Genomic DNA, 22909 nt, shown 5'->3' on the forward strand with positions numbered 1-22909 from the left:
TTAAATTGTTAATATTCTGATGGTTTTTTGTCTAAAACATTAATATCTATAATTAATGGATTTTAGTATTTAGTAAAATAGTTTAGCCTCTGAATATTTTGTGAGTTTCTGTTATATAATATTTTTTTCATTTTACAATCTTTGTAACAGTAGCCTTCTTTAACTTTAACGGTTCTCTAGAACTTGAAGTCATTGTAGCTTTTCTTTCATTTTAGTAAACCTTCAAAAGGCAGGCAGATATCTTAGGTAGGGGTTTGGCTCAGTGGTAGAGAACATGCTAACATGCACAAGGCCCTGGGTTCTACCCACAGCACCACAAAAAGAAATGAGCAGCTAAGCACTGTGGTGAAGAGTGAAAATCTAGTATCAGATTGCCTCATTTTGAATTCTAGCTTCTCTAATTACTACTAAACTTGTGGTTGTGTAGTCTTGAAGACACCTAAGCCCTCTGAACTTTAATATGATGACTAAACTAGATAATTAGTGCAGGAAATTGCTAACATGCAGACCTGAAACTTACCATAACAATATTTGCCTACCCATATGATTGTCCCTGGCTGGTGTCTGGGAACTTGGGTCTCAAGGGTGTTTTTCCACCATTCTGTAACTGGTATAGGCGTGGCCTGGAGTGTTTGTATAATGTGATTTATGTTAAACAATCAGCTTTCTTTGGAGACAAGAATTTTGGTATGGGGTAGGTCCAAGGTGCCCACATGATTAGCCTTCAATAAAAACCAGAGTACTAGTTCTCTGAGTCAGGGCAGTACTTCACATGCACTGAATAGAGACAGTGCATCCCCCATAGTTACAACCCCATATGGAAAGAATCTGGAGTACTCTTGAGCTCTCTGCTTGGAAGCTTGTGCCTGGTTCTGTTGGTCTGCACCCTGTGCATCTCTTTGTGCTGATTTAGCTGTGTGCACTTTGATATAAACAGATATCCCAAGTCCTGCTGTTCCTCCTGCAAACCTGGGTGTGATCTGCAGTTCCCTAACACTCGGGACTCCCAACAGAAACATAAGACTAGTAAGTGATGATTGAGAGTGACAATAATAATAGTGATGAGAGATCGTGAGCGAGAGAATTGAAAACTAAATGGCATAAAAATAGCAGTCAGGGTGAAGATTTGAACAATGTTCCACGCAAACTTGATGAGCACTGGGACTTATTTGGAAATAGATCCTAACTACAGATGTAACTAACTAATGTATAGATGTCTCAAGATGACAACCACTATACTTAGGATAAACGCTAAATGCAGTGCCCTCCACTCTTATTATAAGAAGGGGACAGGCACAGATGCGCAGAGGGGACAGTTAGGTTCAGAAGCGGAGACTGGAGTGACACCAGAGCAAGTCAGAGAATGTGACAGATCCCTGGAGTCACCGTAAACCAGGCAGACACAGTGAGCAGTCCCGCAGAGAGCCTTCAGTGAGCCTTCAGTGAGCAGTCCCACAGAGAGCCTTCAGTGAGCCTTCAGTGAGCAGTCCCGCAGAGAGCCTTCAGTGAGCAGTCCCGCAGAGAGCCTTCAGTGAGCAGTCCCACAGAGAGCCTTCAGTGAGCAGTCCCGCAGAGAGCCTTCAGTGAGCAGTCCCGCAGAGAGCCTTCAGTGAGCAGTCCCACAGAGAGCCTTCAGTGAGCAGTCCCACAGAGAGCCTTCAGTGAGCAGTCCCACAGAGAGCCTTCAGTGAGCCTTCAGTGAGCCTTCAGCGAGCAGTCCCACAGAGAGCCTTCAGTGAGCCTTCAGTGAGCAGTCCCACAGAGAGCCTTCAGTGAGCAGTCCCACAGAGAGTCTTCAGCGAGCAGTCCCACAGAGAGCCTTCAGTGAGCAGTCCCGCAGAGAGCCTTCAGTGAGCAGTCCCGCAGAGAGCCTTCAGTGAGCCTTCAGTGAGCAGTCCCACAGAGAGCCTTCAGTGAGCAGTCCCACAGAGAGTCTTCAGTGAGCAGTCCCACAGAGAGCCTTCAGTGAGCAGTCCCGCAGAGAGCCTTCAGTGAGCAGTCCCACAGAGAGCCTTCAGTGAGCCTTCAGTGAGCAGTCCCACAGAGAGCCTTCAGTGAGCAGTCCCACAGAGAGTCTTCAGTGAGCAGTCCCACAGAGAGTCTTCAGTGAGCAGTCCTGCAGAGAGTCTTCAGTGAGCAGTCCCACAGAGAGTCTTCAGTGAGCAGTCCTGCAGAGAGCCTTCAGTGAGCAGTCCCGCAGAGAGCCTTCAGTGAGCCTTCAGTGAGCAGTCCCGCAGAGAGCCTTCAGTGAGCAGTCCCGCAGAGAGCCTTCAGTGAGCCTTCAGTGAGCAGTCCTGCAGAGAGCCTTCAGTGAGCAGTCCCACAGAGAGTCTTCAGCGAGCAGTCCCGCAGAGAGTCTTCAGTGAGCCTTCAGTGAGCCTTCAGTGAGCAGTCCCACAGAGAGCCTTCAGTGAGCAGTCCCGCAGAGAGCCTTCAGTGAGCAGTCCCACAGAGTCTTCAGTGAGCAGTCCCACAGAGAGTCTTCAGTGAGCAGTCCCACAGAGAGCCTTCAGTGAGCAGTCCCACAGAGAGCCTTCAGTGAGCAGTCCCACAGAGAGTCTTCAGTGAGCAGTCCCGCAGAGAGCCTTCAGTGAGCAGTCCCGCAGAGAGCCTTCAGTGAGCAGTCCCACAGAGAGTCTTCAGTGAGCAGTCCCGCAGAGAGCCTTCAGTGAGCAGTCCCGCAGAGAGCCTTCAGTGAGCAGTCCCACAGAGAGTCTTCAGTGAGCAGTCCCACAGAGAGTCTTCAGTGAGCAGTCCCGCAGAGAGCCTTCAGTGAGCAGTCCCGCAGAGAGCCTTCAGCGAGCAGTCCTGCAGAGAGCCTTCAGTGAGCAGTCCCGCAGAGAGCCTTCAGTGAGCCTTCAGTGAGCAGTCCCACAGAGAGCCTTCAGCGAGCAGTCCCGCAGAGAGCCTTCAGTGAGCAGTCCCGCAGAGAGCCTTCAGTGAGCAGTCCCGCAGAGAGCCTTCAGCGAGCAGTCCTGCAGAGAGCCTTCAGTGAGCAGTCCCGCAGAGAGCCTTCAGTGAGCCTTCAGTGAGCAGTCCCACAGAGAGCCTTCAGCGAGCAGTCCCACAGAGAGTCTTCAGTGAGCAGTCCCACAGAGAGCCTTCAGTGAGCAGTCCTGCAGAGAGCCTTCAGTGAGCAGTCCCGCAGAGAGCCTTCAGCGAGCAGTCCTGCAGAGAGCCTTCAGTGAGCCTTCAGTGAGCCTTCAGTGAGCAGTCCCACAGAGAGCCTTCAGTGAGCCTTCAGTGAGCAGTCCCGCAGAGAGCCTTCAGTGAGCAGTCCCACAGAGAGCCTTCAGTGAGTCTTCAGTGAGCAGTCCCACAGAGAGTCTTCAGTGAGCAGTCCCGCAGAGAGCCTTCAGTGAGCAGTCCCGCAGAGAGCCTTCAGTGAGCCTTCAGTGAGCAGTCCCACAGAGAGCCTTCAGTGAGCAGTCCCGCAGAGAGCCTTCAGTGAGCAGTCCTGCAGAGAGCCTTCAGTGAGCAGTCCTGCAGAGAGTCTTCAGTGAGCAGTCCTGCAGAGAGCCTTCAGTGAGCAGTCCTGCAGAGAGCCTTCAGTGAGCAGTCCCACAGAGAGCCTTCAGTGAGCAGTCCCGCAGAGAGTCTTCAGGAGGAACACAGCTCTGCTAACACACCAGCTTCAGACTTGCAGTCTCTGGAGGTGTGCGAGAGCACATTGTTGGTCTAAGTGGCTCACTCTGTGGTAACTTATTAAGCAAGCCCTGAGGAGGTAGTACAGTGAGTTTGCAGTTAAACCAATACTAGAATAATCTAAGTATTGTTTTGCTCTTCTTTCTAACATTAAATTTCTCTCCTTTTCTGTGTTTAAAATCTAAAATACAGCCACACTACAGATTCAGGTGTCACCTTAACATGTCTAGCCCCCTCTGTCTCTCATCACCAAGTGTTGGCAGTTCTACTATAAAGCACCTCAGCTTGTTCACTTACTGCCCCTCCAGGCTCCTGTCATTCTTACCTGAGTTATTAAAATGGCTTCCAGGTGAACTCATCCCTAATGGTGATCTTTAGAAATACACCTGATCAATCCCATGACTTACCTGCTCTGAATCCATGAGTATTCTTCTCTGATTTCATTAGATTCCCACATCTACAGCATGGTTTATAAGACCCCGCCTGCTTACAGTGTGATGCATGCCGTGCTTTCCTGCAGAATGCACCTAATCTTACTAAAATGTCCTTAATGTGCTTTTCCCCAGGGACTGCTGTACAAGGTGGGCCTTCTGGGTAAAAGTCTCTCCATGTATTCTGCTTTGCTTTGAGAATGTAGCAGAGACAGGAGCGCAGACAACCCGCAGTGTGGGGAGCAGTGTTACCTGCTTACCATCCTTCTCACCTTGGGCAAGTTACCTCTCTCAAGTTTGGGGGCTCCTATTTATAAATTGGAATCTAATCACTCATTGAACAGCTGAGTCTTATCTGGGTTAACATTAAAGAAACTGTAACAGGAATAAATAAAGTGTGTGGCAGTTCCTGGCACAGAATAAACATCCATCTGGTGGGAAAGATTGGAGTGATGTGGGATCCAGTCAACAAGCCTTACAACTCCTCCCTTTCTAACGTGATTTACATTCCTGATTATTTCATGGAATTGCACAAATTTCTCCTGAAAATATTTCCCTTTATTTTTATAGCGAAAACATACTTGTGGTGGTTTGAATGAGAGCTGCCCCATAGGCTCATATATTTAAATACTTGGTCCACAGTTGGTAGAACTATTTGGGAAGGGTTGGGAGGTGTGGCCTAATTGGAGGAGGTATGTCACTGTGGGTGGGCTTTGAGCTTTCAAAAGCTCACACAATTCCCAGTTAATTTTCTCTACCTCGTGTTTGTGGATTGAAATGTGAGCCCTTAGCTACTGCTCTAACACCATGCCTGCTATCATGATGTTCCTGCCATGATATTCATAACTCGCTAAAACTGTAAGTCACATAAGTGCTTTTCTATAAGTAGCCTTGGTCTCGGTGTCTTATCACAGCAATCAATAGTAACTAAGACAGAACCTGGAATCAGGGAGTAGGCTATTATAGAGACAGGTCTGATCATGCTGCTTTTGGAAGGAATAAGGAAGACGTGGGGACTTTGGATTGGGAAAGCCATTGAATGCTATAAATGTGGCTTAATCCTAGTAGGAGCAGAGAACAGTGTGGACCTTTGGAGGCCCAGCTCAAGGTTTCAGAGGGGAACAATATTAGAAACTGGGCTAGAGACCGTTCTTGTGATATTTTAGCAAAAATGTGGCTGTTTCCTGTCCTTGTCCCCAAAATTTGCCTGAGGTTAAGCTGAAAAATAATAGATTAATTTTCTAGGTCCAGGACGTTTCAAGACAACCAAATGTTAACTCTGTAGTATGATTATTTGTTATCACTCTTATGCAGGCGACATAAAAAGAGAGTGAGCAGGGCAAAAGGAAATACAAAATGTACAGTTAGAAGAGTAATAGAGCAGCAGCAGATTTAATGTTAGAGCCAGAGCAGATGCTGAGAGAGAATGGAGATGCCTGAAATGAAATAACAAGGCACCACCAGCTAATCCTGCAATTTGTGGAAGAAGAGATTGCCTCCTAAAAAGCAGCTACCAAGGAAAACATGCAAATATAATTCAGGGAGAAGCCAAGTTCCATCCCAAGCAAGCACACCAACTTGGTGGCATCAGGACACATGCTTTTGGCATTAGAGTCCTGAAGGATACAGGAATAAAGGGCCGTGGAATCTTCCTCAGAGATTAAGGAAACCTGCTGAGGCCAGGTGTATGGCAGGGGAGGCCCTGCGGGGCCATTGGGTGAAGCTATAAGAGTGAAGCCTTGATGGTGTTGGAGAAACCAGAGTCATGGGGTGTCTACTAGGGAAAGCTGCATACAGGGAGTGTGCTGCAGTCTGCAGAGCTGGAAGTGTGGGGCCATCCGAGCCCTTTGACTTCAGACTCGGAGCTACAGGATTTAGAGTGTACGCTGTGGGTTCGGGTCTTGCTTGGGCCCAATGTTTCCTCAATATGCCCCCATTCCTCTCTTTTGGAATGGTAATGTATATTCTGTGTCATTATATATTAAAATTGTGTAAGTTGATTGTGATTTTTACAGGGTGTTACAGTTAAGAGGTTGTCATAAGTCTCAGAAGAGACTGTGTTTTGGCCTTTTAAGAAGTGTTGTGATTATGGTAGATTATGAGGACTTTTTAAAGTTAGACTAAGTGAATTTTGCATTATGGTATGACGGCAAGCCTATGGGGCCAGGGAATAATAGAATGTGGTAGTTAAGTGAGAATGGCCCCCATAGGCTCATGTTTTAAAACTTAGTCCCTTTTGGTAGAACTGTTTGGGAAAGATTAAGAAGTGTGGCCTTGAAGGAGCTGGGTCACTAAAGGTGGACTTGGAGGTTTCAAAAGCCCATGCCATTCTCGGGTAGCTCTCTCTGCCTCCTGCTTATGAACTGAGAACTAACCTCTCAGCTACTGCTCCAGCACCATGCCTGTCTGCCTGCTACCATCCCTGCCATGATGGTAATACCCCTCCCCCAACTATAAACCCCAAATGCTTTCTTTTATAAGTTACCTTGGTCATGGTTTTATCACAGCAATGGAAGAGTAACTAAGATAATAGTCTTACTTATGGAGTACACGAAGTGTTTCTAGAAAACGTACACACTGTGTAATGCACAAGTCATGGTTTGTCTCTATGTCAGTTACTTATCTCCTTGCTGCTCACAGTTCAAGGGACAATGAGCCCTATCAGGGAGGTCAGGATGGGAAGAGCTTGAAGTGCTCATAACCCTGGATCTTGAGTCAGAGAGCAGAGAAAGAGGTGAAAGCTGGGGCTTAGCTCGGTTCCTTCTGTTCCTCACAGGACCCAGCCCCAGGAATGGCACTGCCCACATTTAGGAGAGTCTTCACCCCTCAGTTAACCTATCTGGACATTTCCTGTCAGAAGTGCCCTGAGGTTTGCCTCCTGGATGCTTCTAAATCCTCTCAAGTTGACCGTCAGAATTGACCATCACTGTCTCCTCAGACATCACTTCTCATGGCAAAAACTTTCAGAGTCCTTCTCAATATTTTGAAATGCTTGGTAGATACCTACCTACCCTACCATGTAATAGAAAAGCAGGACAGCTTTCTTCCAACTGGAGTTTAGGACATTGTTATAATAATGGTCAATGTTCCCCAGCCCTCAGTGTGTGTTTCTCCATTTCTGCCATGCCACACTCTCCTCAGCCTATGAGAGCCACAAGTCTAGTCTCAACCTCCAGAAGATCTACTTTTTCAGGAAAGGAGACCGTGCCCTACTTGTCTTCTGTGCGTGACTAGTCTCACTTAACCCAGTGCCCAGTCACAGCTGTGTTAGCACATATGACAAAACTTGTTTTTCTGTGACTGAACAGTCTTCCCCTGTACAGTTTGCTTTGTCCTCTCACTGGTGGGTGAGTGCTTTAGGGTGTTTGAGGTTTTGTTTTGTTTTGTTTTTCTTTTTTTTTATTGTTTTGTTTTTGGTTTTTTGTTTCTTTGTTTTTTTCAGACAGGTTTCTCTTTATAGCCCTGGCTGTCCTGGAACTCACTCTGTAGACCAGGCTGACCTCAAACTCAGAAATTCCCCTACCTCTGCCTCCCAAGTGCTGGATTAAAGGCGTGCACCACTATGCCTGGCACTCTAGTGAATTTTTTTGAGAGTCTGCTTAATTTCTATTTTTAAAAAATCTGTGTGTGTGTGGTGGGGAGGACTAAAAAGGAGACGCTCACATACTCACATGCCGTAGTGCATGTTGAGGTCAGAGGACAACTGTCCAGAGTCAGCTCTCTTCTTCCATCTTGTAGGTTCTGGAAAATGAACCTGGGTCTTCAAGCACTTTATCTGCTCAACCTTTTTACCTCCCAAATGTCATTTCTTGGTTTATCGAATTTACCCTTGCCCTTAAAAGGGCACCCTAATTTATTCTCTGCATCTTTCTGTTTCTTGCACTGCAGTTACCATGAATAATAATCTGGCTTTCTCTTAGAACCTCTTTCTGATATGAAGTTAGAAATGTTAAAATTTCAAAATTAAGGCATATAAAGAATATGAGATTTTTCAGACTTTTTATAATTTCAGAGTAAAGTTGAAATATCTAAAAGGTGTGTGGGTAAACTAGAAAATGTAGTAGCATAGGCATTCTTAGCAGTTAAATCTTAACTACTTTCAAACATCACAGCATTTTGTACCTTTTAGAAACCTTTCTGAGAATTGAATAAGATATTTACTCAGTATAGTTCTGAATATGACAATTATTTTTCATTAAGTTCTTTGATTTGTTTTAGTTAGGCTTTGGTTAGGCTTTGGTTTGGTTTGGTTTGGTTTGGTTTGGTTTGGTTTGGTTTGGTTTGGTTTTGGTGAGTATTAGGGATCCTCATGCATGCTAGGAAAGTGTTTTCTATGCAAACCACTCATGAACTTCTTTAAGCTGGGAGAATATCCTTTTGAGCCCACCTACACAAGGTTGGGGGTTGTTCAGGGTAACGAGAACATGACTGTAGTATAAAGACTTGCATGCGTTGATGGGAGATTGGATTATCAGTCTGTGATCAAGGCCTGTCACACACCTCTCTCAAGTCATAGAATGAGGGAACAATTTTGAAGCCAGTACGGATTGAGTGGCCTCAGTAGCAAGCATTGATGGCACTTTGGTCTTAACAACCTGAGTCATGACTTGTTTTCTGGTCTACGCTGGACCTTGGTTTTTGTTTAACTGCGTCACTTCCAACCATGAACCTACTTGATTCAGGCTCCATTTCCTTTGTGACCCTCTACCTCATAGCTGCATTTTGTTGTTGTTGTTGTTGTTGTTGTTGTTTTTTCTTTCTCAATTAAAGTTCTGTAAAGGATCTTAAATCGGACTCACACTTCATGCCAGAATTCTCATAACTGCTGATCAGGTTAAAAACATAGAGATTTAGTCTCTAATATAAAAATATGAAAGTAAGAACAAATTTGAAGTTTAGTCATAATGAGAAAAGAGCATTCAGTAGAGAATGGTGGATTCCTTTTTTTAATATAGGATTCATAAGATTGGTTCAGAAATTTGCAAGGGAATTTTTAGAACTACCATTTTTCTATACAAAAGAATTATTGCTTCTACAGTTCCAACAAAAACAGTGTGGAGGGGGAGAAGAGCAGAACTGGAAGTCTAGGCTGATTGGCTCTGTGGGAGACTTAGGAAGCTGCAGGGTTGCCTGTGTTACTGTTGAAAGAAAACTCATTTCTCATAATCAATTTTAATGTGTGATTTTTCTTCAGATGTACTTGTTACTATATAAATTAATCCTTGCTACCTGTGAATTGTACCCAGTGTTACAGCAGGAGAGCTGGAGCAGAAAACCCACACAGCAGTGGCTCATAGACAAATTCATGCAGTAATTAGTTGGCATTGTGTTAGGTAGTTTTATTTCCCATCTGTATTAGCAAGGAATAAATCACAGTTTAGTAAGGGATGAAAATAAAGTCAAGTTTTAAAGCTTTCTGTGATGATAAAGCTAGGTCAAAATTAACTTAATTTGAACTGTTGTGCCATAAGAGGACCATGTTAGTAAGATTCCTGTTGCTGTTTCTGAGATACAGCCGGCTGGGTTTAACAGTTTTTATAATTTGACCAAAGAAAAAGGTCGGTGTTAATAAAGTTAATCGACAGAAAGTCTAGTTAGTGATCCTCCCTTGGTCTGGATCCATTCCTGACTAATCATAGGGTTAAGTGGGACTGGCATGAACAGAACCCTTGTCTACACTGAGTCATTCCAAAGACCAGCAGGTAGTTACGTTGTGTTACAAGTTTACTTCTTAGTAATTTCTTAGTAATATTTCCCACAGAACACTGCTAAGGTAACAAGGAAGTACTCTGGTTCTTCATATCCTTTGTGAGCCCCAGCAATGTTATGACCCCTAAAACTTTTCCTCCAACATGGTGACATTGTTTAGCAATGATGCAAACAAAAGACTGAGAAGCTAATGTCATGTGCTTTATAAGTATGTGAATTTTACCCAGAAGATCCTATTTTGGATTCTCATATCTGTTAGAATTAATTGTTATGTATAATTTTGTTAAAATTCTACTCTTTGATATCCTGGAACTTAACTTTGTAAATCAGGCTGTCCTCAAACTCAGAGATCCGCCTGCCTCTGCCTCCCGAGTGCTGGAATTAAAGATGTGCGCCTCATTACCCATGGGCCATTAGTCATTTTCTGGTCTGAAATTTCTTCTGAGTATTATGTTTTAGCATAAAATATGATTTTGTTGGGGTTGTTATCTAGATTCTTAAAAAATATTTCTAATCTGATAGAACACTTCAAAGGCACTTATATTAATAGAGACTATACAACAAGTTTCTTGGCAATGTTGAGTATGCTCCGTAAGCAACAACAGCTTCATAAACCTGGAAATTTCTTGGAAACATCAAATAGCATGTGACACAGACAAAAGACTTCCAAAACTTGAGTTGATTAAATCAGTGATATTTAAGTCTGCAAACAAAGACAAAAACGTAACTACATTATAACAAATAAGAAAGTTGCATCAATATTGTGGCAGTTCAGACCATGGCTAAAATGTTTTTTAGTGAGAGAAACTAGAACAAGGAACATATTAAAACATAGAATTTAGAAATACAAGAAGTACCAATGGGAGATAGGGTTTTTTAAATACAAATGCTTTCGTGATGCAAAGAAATTACAGTAACTGGTTAGAAATATTCTTTTTCTGAGAAAAAGATACTAAAATGCTAGGTAATTCAATGGAAAAGAAAAATGCTAGGAATATGAAATACTTTAACTAATGTCTTAGTTAGGGTTACTATTGATGTGGTGATACACCATGACCAAAGTAACTTGGAAAGGAAAGGATTTCTTCAGCTTATGCTCCCACATCACAGTTCATCATTGAAGGAAGTCAGGACAGGAACTCAAGCAAGGCAGGAACCTGGAGGCAGGAGCTGATGCAGAGACCATGAAGGAGTGCTCAGCCTGCTTTGTTCTATAACCCAGAACCACCAGCCCAGGGCTGGCACCACCCACAATGGTTTGGCTCTCCCCCATCAATCACTAATTAAAAAAATGCCCTACAGCTTGATCTTATGGAAGCCCTTTCTTAATTGAGATTCTCTTCTTTCAGATGACTCTAGCTTGTGTCAAGCTGACCTAAGACCAGCCAGCACAACTAAATATCTTTCTCTAAGAAAAATTAACTAGTCTAAGCAATCTATCACAGTCTTAACACAAATGAATATTCAATTGTTTTCCATAGTTTTTTTTTCCTTTTTTATTTATTAAGAGATCTTCTACTCATCCTACATATCAACCCCAGATTCCCCTGGCCTCCCACCTCCCACCCCCCAGTAGTCTCTCCCAACCCACTCCCCATTCCCACCTCCTCCAAGGCAAGGTCTCCCATGGGGAGTCAGCAGAGCCTGGCACACTCAGTTGAGGCAGGTCCAAGCCCCTCCTCCCTGCACAAAGGCTGCACAAAGTGTCCCACTATAGGCACTAGGCTCCAAAAAGCCAGCTCATGCACTAGGGACAGGTGCCAGTGCCACTGCCTGGGCCCCCCCAAAACAGTTCTAGCTAAACAACTGTCCCACCCAGTCCAGTACCCTGAGGGCTCCTCAGCTATTGGTCCACAGTTCATGTGTTTCCATCAGTTTGGCTAGCTGTCTCCGCACTTTTTCCAATCATGGTCTGCTGGGGGATGTTCTGTATGGCAAATGTGTTGCTAATTAGTCAATAAATAAAACACTGATTGGCCATTGGCTAGGCAGAAAGTATAGGCGGGACAAGGAGGAGAATAAAGCTGGGAAGTGGAAGGCTGAGTCAGAGAGACACTGCTAGCCGCCATGATGACAAGCAGCATGTGAAGATACCAGTAAGCCACGAGCCATGTGGCAAGGTATAGATGAATGGAAATGGATTAATTTAAGCTGCAAGAACAGTTAGCAAGAAGCCTGCCACGGCCATACAGTTTGTAACCAATATAAGTCTCTGTGTTTACTTGGTCGGGTTTGAGAGGCTGTGGGACTGGCAGGTGACAGAGATTTGTCCTGACTGTGGGCCAGGAAGGAAAACTCAAGCTATATCTCTTGCTCATAGAATCCCTCCTCTCTCTCATCGATTGGACTCCCGGAGCTCTGCCTGGGACCCAGCAGTGGATCTCTGCATCTGCCTCCATCAGTCACTGGATGAGGGTTCTATGATGACAGTTAGGGTATTTAGCCATCCGATTACCAGAGTAGGTCAACTCAGGCACCCTCTCGACCATTGCCAGTAGTCTATGGTGGAGTCATCTTTGTGGATTCCTGGGGACCTCCCTAGCACTCTGTTTCTTCCTATTCCCGTGGTGTCTTCATTTATCATGATATCTCTTTCCTTGCTCTCCCACTCTGTTCCTGATCCAGCTCAAACCTCCCACTGCCCTAAGCTTCCTTTCCCCCGACCCTCGCCCTCCATTATGCCCCCTCACCTCCCAGTTCGTTCCTGTAGATCTCATCCATTTCTCCATCACTGGGTGATCCCTGTGTCTTTCCTAGGGTCCTCTTTACCAGTAGCCTCCCTGAAGCTGTGGGCTGCAGTCTGGCCATCCTTTGCTCCACATCTAGTAACCACTTATGAGTGAGTACATACCATGTTTGTCTTTCTGAGTCTGGGTTACATCACTCAGGATATTTTCTAGTTCTGTCCATTTGCCTGCAAACCTCATGATGTCATTGTTTTTCTCTGCTAAGTAGTACTCCATTGTGTATATGTACCACATTTTCTTTATCCATTCTTCCGTTGAGGGGTGTCTAGGTTGTCTCCAGCTTCTGGCTGTTACAAATAATGCTGCTATGCACATAGTTGAACATGTGTCCTTGTAGTATGATTGAGCATTCCTCGGGTATATGCCCAAGAGTGGTATAGCTGGGTCTTGAGATTGATTCCCAATTTTCTGAGAAACTGCCATAATGATTTCCAAAGTGGCTTTACAACTTTGCCTTCACACCAACAGTGTAGGAGTGTTCTCCTTGCTCCACATCCTCTCCAGCATAAGCTGTCTTCAGTGTTTTTGATCTTAGCCATTCTGACAGGTATAATATGGTTTCTCAGAGTCATTTTGGTTTGCATTTCCCTGATGCCTAAGGATGTTGAGCAATTCCTTAAATGTCTTTCAGCAATTTGAGCTTCTTCTGTTGAGAATTCTCTGTTTAGCCCATTTTTTAATTGGACTGTTGGGTATTTTGATGTCTAGTTTCTTGAGTTCTTTATATATTCTGGATATCAGCCTTCTGTCAGATGTGGAGTTGGTGAAGATCTTTTCCCATTCTGTAGCCTGTCATTTTGTCTTGTTGACCGTGTTCTTTGCCCTACAAAAGCTTCTCAGTTTCAAGAGATCCCATTTATTAATTGTTGTTCTCAGTGCCTATGCTACTGGTATTATATTTAGGAAGTGATCTCCGGTTCCAGTGTGTTCAAGAATACTTCCTACTTTCTCTTCTATCAGGTTCAGAGTAACTGGATTTATGTTGAGGTCTTTGATCCACTTGGACTTAAGTTTTGTGCATGGCGACAGATATGGATCTATTTTTAATCTTCTACATGTTGACATATAGTTATGCCAGCACCATTTGTTGAAGATGCTTTCTTTTTTCCATTGTACAGTTTGGGCTTCTTTGTCAAAAATTAGGTGTTCATACATGTGCAGAGTAATGTCAGGGTCTTCAATTCGGTTCCATTGGTCCACATGTCGGTTTTTTTGTGAGTACCAAGCTGTTTTTATTACTGTAGCTCTATAGTAGAGCTTAAGTCAGGGATTGTGATGCCTCCAAAGGTTGCTTTATTGTACAGTATTCTTTTAGCTATCTCAGATTTTTTTTTTTCCATATGAAGTTGAGTATTAATCTTTCTACGTCTGTGAAGAATTGTGTTGGGATTTTGATGGGGATTGCATTGAATCTGTAGGTTGCTTTTGGTAAGATTGCCATTTTTACTGAATTAATCCTACCTTTCCATGGGCATGGAAGATCTTTCCATTTTCTGATATCTTCTTCAATTTCTTTCCTCAGAGACTTAAAGTTCTTGTCATACAGGTCCTTCACTTGCTTAGAGTTACCCCAGGTATTTTATATTATTAGTGGCTATTGTAAAGGGTAATGTTTCTCTGATTTCTTTCTCAGCCTGTTTGTCATTTGTATATAGGAGGGCTACTGATTTTTTTTGAGTTAATCTTGTATCCTGCCACATTACTGAAGGTGTTTATCAGCTGTAGGAGTTCCTTGGTTGAATTTTTGGGGTCACTTATGTATACTATCATATCATCTGCAAATATGAAACTTTGACTTCTTCCTTTCCCATTTGTATCCCCTTGATCTCTTTACGTTGTCTTATTGCTCTAGCTAGATCTTCAAGTACTATATTGAATAAATATGGGGAGAACAGATAGCCTTGTCTTGTTCCTGATTTTAGTGGAATCACTTTGAGTTTCTCTCCATTTAATTTGATGTTGGCTGTTGGCTTGATATAAATTGCCTTTATCATGTTTAGATATGTTCCCTGTATTCCTGATCTCTTTAAGACCTTTATCATGAAGGGGTGTTGGGTTTTGTCAAAGGCCTTTTCAGCATCTAATGAGATGATCATGTGGTTTTTTTTTTTTTCTTTCAGTTTGTTTATATGGTGTATTACATTGACAGACTTTCGTATGTTGAACCAATCTTACATCTCTGGGATGAAGCCTACTTGATCATGGTGGGTAATTGTTTTGATGTGTTCTTGGAGTCTGTTTGCCAATATTTTATTGAGTATTTTTGCATCAATGTTCATGAGGGAGTTTGGTCTGTAATTCTCTTTCTTTGTTGCATCTTTGTTTGGCTTGGGAATCAGAGTAACCATAACCTCATAAAAGGAGTTTGGTAACATTCTTTCTGTTTCTATTGTGTGGAATAAGTTAAAGAGTATTGGTATTAACTCTTTTTTGAAGATCTGGTAGAATTCTGCGTTGAAAGCGTCTGGCTTTTTTTTTGGGTTGGGAGACTTTTAATGACTGTTTCTATTTCCTTAGGGGTTATTTAAATAGTTTATCTGGTCTTGATTTAACTTAGGTATGTGGTACCTATCTAGAAAATTGTCCATTTCTTTTAGATTTTTCCAATTTTGGGGAGTACAGGTTTTTGAGTATGACCTGATGATTCTCTGGATTTCCTCATTGTCTGTTGTTATGTCCCCCTTTTCATTTCTGATTTTGCTAATTTGGATGCTCTCTCTCTGCCTTTTGGTTAGTCTGGATAAGGGCTTGTCTATCTTGTTGATTTTCTCAAAGAACCAACTCTTTGTTTCATTGATTCTTTGTATTGTTCTCTTTGTTTCTATTTTATCGATTGCTGTTCTCAATTTGATTATTTCCTGGCATCTATTTCTCCTGGGTGGGTTTGTTTCTTTTTTGTTCTAGAGCTTTCAGGTGTGCTGTTAAGTTACTCGTGTGAGATTTCTCCAACTTCTTTATGTAGGTATTTAGTGCTATGAATTTTCCTCTTAGCACTGCTTTCATAGTGTCCCATAAGTTTGGGTATGTAGTACATTCATTTTCATTGATCTCTAGGAAGTCTTTAATTTCTTTATTTCTTCCTTGACCCATTGATGATTTAGTTGAGCATTATTCAGTGATTCTCATGGAAATGAGATTGTAGGCTTTCTGTAATTTTTGTTGTTGTTGAAATCTAACTTTAAACCATGGCGGTCTGATAGAACACAGGAGGTTATTCCAATTTTTTTGTATCTGTTGAGATTTGCTTTATGACCGAGTATGTAGTCGATTTTAGAGAAGGTTCCATGGGGTGCTGAGAAGAAGGTATATTCTCTTTTGTTAGGGTGGAATGTTCTGTAGACATCGATTAAGTCCATTTGAGTCACAACATCAGTTAAGCCCCTTATTTCTTTGTTAAGTTTGGATTTGGCAGATCTATCCAATGGTGAGAGTGGGGTGTTGAAGTCTCCCACTATTAATGTATGGGGTTTATGTGTGATTTAAGCTTTAGTAATATTTCTCTTACATATGTGGGTGCCCCTGTGTTTAGGGCATAAATGTTCAGAATTGAAACTTCATCTTGGTGGATCTTTCCTGTGATGAGTATGTAATGTCCTTCTTGATCTCTTTTGATTGATTTTAGTTTGAAGTCTATTTTGCTGGATATTAGGATAGCTACAAATGCTTGTTTCTTAAGACCATTTGATTGGAATTACTTTTCTCAGCCTTTTATTCTGAGGTAGTGTCTATCTTTGAAGTTGAGGTGTGTTTCTTGTATGCAGCAGAAAGATGGGTCCTGCTTTTATATCCATTCTGTTAGCCTGTGTCTTTTTATAGGTGAATTAAGTCCATTGGTATTAAGGGATATTAATGACCAGTGATTGTTAATTCCTGTTATCTTTTGGTGGTAGTGTATGTGTATTTCTCTTTTTTGGGATTTACTGCTGTGGGGTTATCTATTGCCTGTGTTTTTGTGGTTGTATCTGACTTCCTTAGGTTGGAATTTTCCTTCTAGTGCTTTCTGTAGGGCTCGATTTTGGGGTAGGTATTGTTTAAATCTGGTTTTGTCTTGGAATATCTTGTTCACTCCATCTATGGTGATTGAAAATTTTGCTGGGTATAGTAGTCTAGGCTGGCATCCATGGTCTCTTAGTGTCTGCATTACATCTGTCCAGGTCCTTCTGGCTTTCAAAGTCTCCATTGAGAAGTCGGTTGTTATTCTGATGGGTCTGCCTTTATAAGTCACTTGGCCTTTTTCCATTGCTGCTCTTAATATTCTTTCTTTATTCTGTATGTTGAATTGTTTAATTATTATGTGGCAAGGGGACTTTTTTGGGGAGTCTAGTCTGTTTGGAGTTCTATAGGCTTCTTGTATCTTCATAGGTATTTCCTTCTTTAAGTTGGGAAAGCTTTCTTCTATGATCTTGTTGAATATATTTTCTGTGCCTTTGAGTTGGTATTCTTCTCCTTCTTCTATCTATTATTCTTAGGTTTGGCCTTTTCATGGTGTCCTAGATTTCCTGGACATTTTGTGTTATGACTTTTGGGGCTTTGGTATTTTCTTTGACTGACGAATCTATTTCCTCTATTGTATCCTCTACACCAGAGATTCTCTCTTCCATCTCTTGTATTCTGTTGGTTATGCTTGCATCTGTGTTTCCTGTTCGTTTACTCAGATTTTCTATTTCCTTCATTTCCTCTGTGTCTTCTTCATTGTTTCTATTTCCCTTTTCAGGTCTTGAACTGTTTCCCTTACATGTTTAATTGCTTTTTCATGATTTTCTTGGCTTTCTTTAAGGGGTTTATTGATTTCTTCCAATTTTTTGTCTTTTCCTCAATTTTTTTATTGATTTCTTCCAAATTTTTGTTTGTCTTTTCCTCAATTACTTTAAGGGAATTTTTCATTTTTTCTTGAAAGTCCTCTAGCATCTTCCTGAAGCTATTTTTATGCTCGCTTTCTTCTGTTTCTTCTACATTGTGATGTTCAGGTCTTGCTGTTGGAGGAGGGCCAGGTTCTGGTGATGCCATATTGCTCTTTATGTTCTCATATGTATTTTTGCATTGACGTCTGCCCAATCTCTTCCTCTAATAGGTACAAGAGGAGCCTGTGTCTGAGTGAGTTGCTATTGGTCCACTGTGCTTGTTGTGTCTGTCTCAGGGGGCCCCTCTGGGTCCAATCTTAGCTCTTGGTCTAATTGGAGCTGGCGGATTCTGTATCTCAGGGAGCTGCTCTTGGCTCAACCCAAGTTAGTTGATTCTGTGACTCACGGAGCCGCTCTTGGTCTTATCAGGGCTCTTGGTCCAGTCAGAGCTGACAGATTCTGTGTCTCAGTAAGCCTCTCTTGGTCTAATGAGGGCTGGCAGATTCTCTGTCTCAGGAAGTTACTCTTGGTCCAATGAGAGCTCTTTGTCCAATGAGAGCTGGCGTTTTGGTTTCTATGCCTCAGGAAGTTACTGGGGTCACAGGCAGATGGGTATTGGGGCAGAGCGTGTAGATTGCAGGGTCCGATGAGGGGTTTGAGTGGGACGTCCTTCCTGCAGGAGTTTTCCCTGCCAGCAACTAGGTTAGAGTTAGGTAGGGGTTCCTGGGGACTGGCTGTGTCCCAGGGCCTGGGTCCTAGGGATAGGATTCTCTCTTTTCCATAGTTTTAAAATCTGTAATACTCAACAACTTTTTAACTGAGATGTAATGTGATACAGTTATGTAAACATTTACATTAGTAAATCTTAAAACTGTTTAACCCCTTGGTGCTTTTCAGCATTTGTTTAGCCAGTTTCTAAGACTACGTGCGTGTTTTCTGATACGCTTCTGTTCTTACACCCTCAGTAATCGCGTGGAAGCCTGGACAAGGGATGTTGCATTCTTGCTCAGACAAGAAGGCAGGCCTGTGGTTAATCTTATCTCTGATAAGAATAGAAGGAGAGTGATGGAAAGGGACTGGCAGAATACAGACAAAGCGATCGACTGGCTAAGACAGGAAGCCATTAACTACACCAAACCATTTGTCCTTTACTTGGGATTGAATTTACCACACCCTTACCCTTCACCTTCTTCAGGAGAAAACTTTGGCTCTTCTACATTTCACACATCTCTTTACTGGCTTGAAAAGGTAAGTATTCTATGTGTGCTCAAAGGTAGACATTGATGTCACATGCAAAGCCACCTAGTGTTAGCTCAGTTTTACTTTTATTATTTTTATAGAAAAATTGGGAACTTATACTTTTAAACTGAAACCATAATGAGTTTGTTAAAAGTATGATACTTTGGAAATAAAATATTAGAACTTGTTAACTGTATAGATTTACATATGATATGTCTATAAAAAGGAACAGAAAGACATTATCTTTGCAGTGTGGGCAGGCCTCACATCCCCAGTTCAGAATGGTAAAAATAACCATACAGAATGAAACTGAAAAAACAATCTTAATTGTCAAAGGAAGAAATTACTATTTTTTTCTAAAAATTTTAAAACCATCTGCCAAAATATTTAAAATTTTGCTTTGGTTTGTCAGTAGATATAGGAAAATGTATTATTTAGTACACTGTGCTGAAAACACAGAAATGTTTGGGATTAGTGTTGTAAAAAGTATATGAGGTACAGTGTGAGCTGTGCCTGCCTTCCCCTGTGCAGATCCTGACCTGCAGTGTGAGCTGTGCCTGCCTTCCTCTGTGCAGATCCTGACCTGCAGTGTGAGCATGCCTGCCTTCCCCTCCCTGTGCAGATCCTGACCTGCAGTGTGAGCATGCCTGCCTTCCCCTGTGCAGATCCTGACCTGCAGTGTGAGCATGCCTGCCTTCCCCTCCCTGTGCAGATCCTGACCTACAGTGTGAGCTGTGCCTGCCTTCCCCTGTGCAGATCCTGACCTGCAGTGTGAGCATGCCTGCCTTCCCCTGTGCAGATCCTGACCTGCAGTGTGAGCTGTGCCTGCCTTCCCCTCCCTGTGCAGATCCTGACCTGCAGTGTGAGCATGCCTGCCTTCCCCTGTGCAGATTCTGACCTGCAGTGTGAGCATGCCTGCCTTCCCCTGTGCAGATCCTGACCTGCAGTGTGAGCATGCCTGCCTTCTCCTGTGCAGCTGACCTACAGCAAGCATCTTCTCTTGGCTTTGCAAATTGTCATACTTCTTTCTCTGTTTGGATCAACTTCCTACATTTTTACTTTTTGGCTTCCAATAGAGAGTTCCTTCAATGTGAATATTTTTACAGGTTTCTGTATGTAAATCTCAATCCTTTTCTTCAAACTTGTCTTCCTGGTTATAGTGTACAACCCGTAAGCTCCTCTGACCATGAATCTGAATTCTTTGAGAAAGCAGCACTATTAGCATCCCAAGACCATCCTTTTCTTCTATTATTTCGTATATGTGTGACTTGAATTCACTTCAGTCTTAGCACATTTCATTTCTTTACTGAATGTTCATCTTTCTGAGTCTTCTTTCATTATTCACTTTTGTGAAGTGTCTCGTGGATTTATCACTGGGAGACAAATCTGTTCTCTTTATGACCCTTCAAAGAAAGCTTATCAAAATGCTAAATGCTCCTGCTCCACATAGTGTAAATAAGGTTTACTCGGCACATTCCTGCTTGGAGAATTAGCATGTTCTTTGTAATTACTCTATGTATGAGACGTTGTGAAGTTTGCCACAGATATTTGTGGGAAAAAAGGATACTATTAATTTGCTAATGTAAAGCTTTTCCTTCTTCCTTTTCAGGTAGCCTATGATGCCATCAAAATCCCAAAGTGGTCAGCTTTGTCCGAAATGCACCCTGTGGACTATTATTCTTCCTATACAAAAAACTGCACAGGGAACTTTACCGAAATGGAAATTAAGAACATTAGAGCATTTTATTATGCTATGTGTGCTGAGACAGATGCCATGCTAGGTAGGTGGTATAATTAATAAGCAATTACAGGAAGAAAAGGATAATATTTTTCCAACAAATTATGATTGTGCTAGTTGAGGCTTGCGGGAGCATCCTCAGATATTTCTTAAAGCAATTGCTTAGATCCTTCAGACTCAGGACGTTGAGGATCTTGACTCATAAAAATACATTAACAACAAAATAAAGGGCCCTTTCTATTTTAATTATTCATAAGTTCTCAGGTTGTTTCATACATAAAAAGTCATAGAAAGCTGTTTTCTGCTTGAAACAAAACACTTGGCTGAACACGACAGGCATGTAACTGTAAGGCAGCTTAGCTTCCAAGAGATGAGAAGAAGTTTCACATTCCAAATACTGATGTAGAGGAATCAGTTTGGTGTTCTGCACACACCTTTGGAGTCTCAGGAGAATGGTCATCAGAAGTTAAATAGAGGGAGACATAGAGGAATTAAGAGAAGAAAATCTCTTTTACTTTTTTTCAAATAGATGTAAATTTCTTACATATGCTTATCATTAGTTATCAAGTAATATTTTTATGTAAAGATAGAAAAAGTCACTTTCTGATAAAAGTTGTAGATTAAATTATTTCTATAAAATCACTCATATATACATTAAAATAACAAAATTCCAATATGAATCTTATGATTGCTGGAAATATCAGTCTTAGGGAGGGGCAGATGGTAGGTTAAGGTGTTGTGAAAACAGCATAGCACTCACGTTTGCGTCATAGTATCATTTTAAACATCGTAATATGTATTCAAGAGGAGAAACAGAAGGTAGGGGAAACTCTAGTCAGGAGTAATATATGAGAGAAAAATAAAATAAAATGAAATGAAAACGTCTTCTAGAGTGGTTAAGAGTACTTACTTGCAGAGGACTCATAGTTCAACCTATTCCAACGTTCTGCTTCTTAGCCTCAGCTCGTGGTAAACAGAGGTCCATGTCCATTTCCCGCACTCCTCTCACACGGGAAGATCAACAGATGTCAGTTAGCATGTACGTAGTGTCCTAGAAATGTCAACACTCAGGCTGGAGACAGCTTAGCTCTTGTAGGCTAAGAATCACAGTCAAAAGGACAAGAACTATATTAACACTAATTTATAAATCACAATTAGGAAGTTATTGTCTGCAAAATGTTAAATAATATGCTGCAAGACGCAGGAAAATGTAATGGAATTCAGCTACTATCACAAAAGCTACTACTTGGAAAAGTCAAGGACTTCTCCAAAGGTCAAGCCATGGCTTAAGAAGTCTTGATGATATTTTAGCTTTTATATATAATGTATAATATATATATGTGTGTGATATATATATATATATATATATATATATATATATATATATATATCAAGCATCTTCTCTTGGATTTGCAAATATATATATTAGCTGGTCCCTACAATGATTTTCTTGTAATGCTGTGCTTGCTTCCAAGAACTCCTAACAGTGTACTTACCTAAAATACCTATCAAGCATCCAAGGCCAAACAAAACAACACCTGTCTCCTAGGTCAGGAGGATAGCTTCATTTCTTGTGCAGTTTAGGGTGAGACCCTCCTTCCTTACAGCCTTACTAATAGTAATTTCTCCTAATTTCTTACCTAACCACTTTTCTAAGATTGTAGATTGAGCACATAAATTCCCTTCTTGACTAACCGATCATTAGTACTCATTTGGGTTGTAAAAGAAAGCCTGCTGGCCACTGCCTGAGGAAAATTCTCACCTGCCTTTATGACCCTGTAAGAATTCAAGACTGGTGACCTGGCCCTGCCAGAGGATCGCTGTGGCTTGGGTTTATAACTGAGCACCTCAGAGACTGAGAGGAGGAGGAGGAGAGAGGGGAAAAGACACTTCTTTAGGAGAGCTGGGAGTTGTCATTAGTTTTTAATGACAGGCGGGCCTGTGAGGATAATAGAAGCAGATTAAACATGATCCCACTAATTTATGAGATCTGTTAATTTTTTAGCTAATCTCTTTACTAGTTTACAGGTAAACATTCACTGTGTGAAAAATATGTTCAGTATAAATAATTAACACCCAATATTTACTATCATTTTTATTGGTTTTACTACATATGTAGTATGTAGTAAATTTATATATTATATATATAATATATATATTATATATATATATTATGTAGTATATTTACTAATTAATTTTTTTAAGAGAGGGACTTCTTTGTTAGCATTTATAGGTGTTTCCACACTTGTAATACCTACAAATTCATTCTCCCTAGACCCTTTAGAGGAAGGCTTACCTACAGCTCAGATCCACTTCCTCTGATGAGTGTAATCACTGGGTTTCCTGACATTCAGCCTCAAAGTCAGCTCAGACAAGCCTGCCTCCATGACTGTCAGAGATTTACCCCAATCATGGTAGTGCTGTTTCCACTTCCTACATTAAGAAATCTTGTTTTTAAAAATCAGCAGTTGTTTTGATGACAAGTTATTTTCACATCATCATGTCATTCACTTACTGCATTTTGGGACAGAACATAACTTCACTGGTCAAGTGTGGACA

General features: G+C 41.7%; 1 protein-coding gene across 1 annotated transcript in view; it reads left to right on the plus strand.

The window, feature by feature from the left end:
• Arsk (arylsulfatase family member K) overlaps positions 1-22909 on the plus strand; it is a 47111-nt gene that overhangs the window by 9593 nt on the left and 14609 nt on the right. Inside the window, exons 4-5 of the mRNA XM_059276586.1 lie at positions 18339-18621; positions 20222-20393. Of these exons, the coding sequence (XP_059132569.1) occupies positions 18339-18621; positions 20222-20393 (455 nt within the window). The remainder of the gene's footprint in view (positions 1-18338; positions 18622-20221; positions 20394-22909) is intronic.

Source organism: Peromyscus eremicus, chromosome 11 (genome assembly GCF_949786415.1).
Source record: "Peromyscus eremicus chromosome 11, PerEre_H2_v1, whole genome shotgun sequence".
In the NCBI taxonomy this organism is placed as follows: domain Eukaryota; kingdom Metazoa; phylum Chordata; class Mammalia; order Rodentia; family Cricetidae; genus Peromyscus; species Peromyscus eremicus.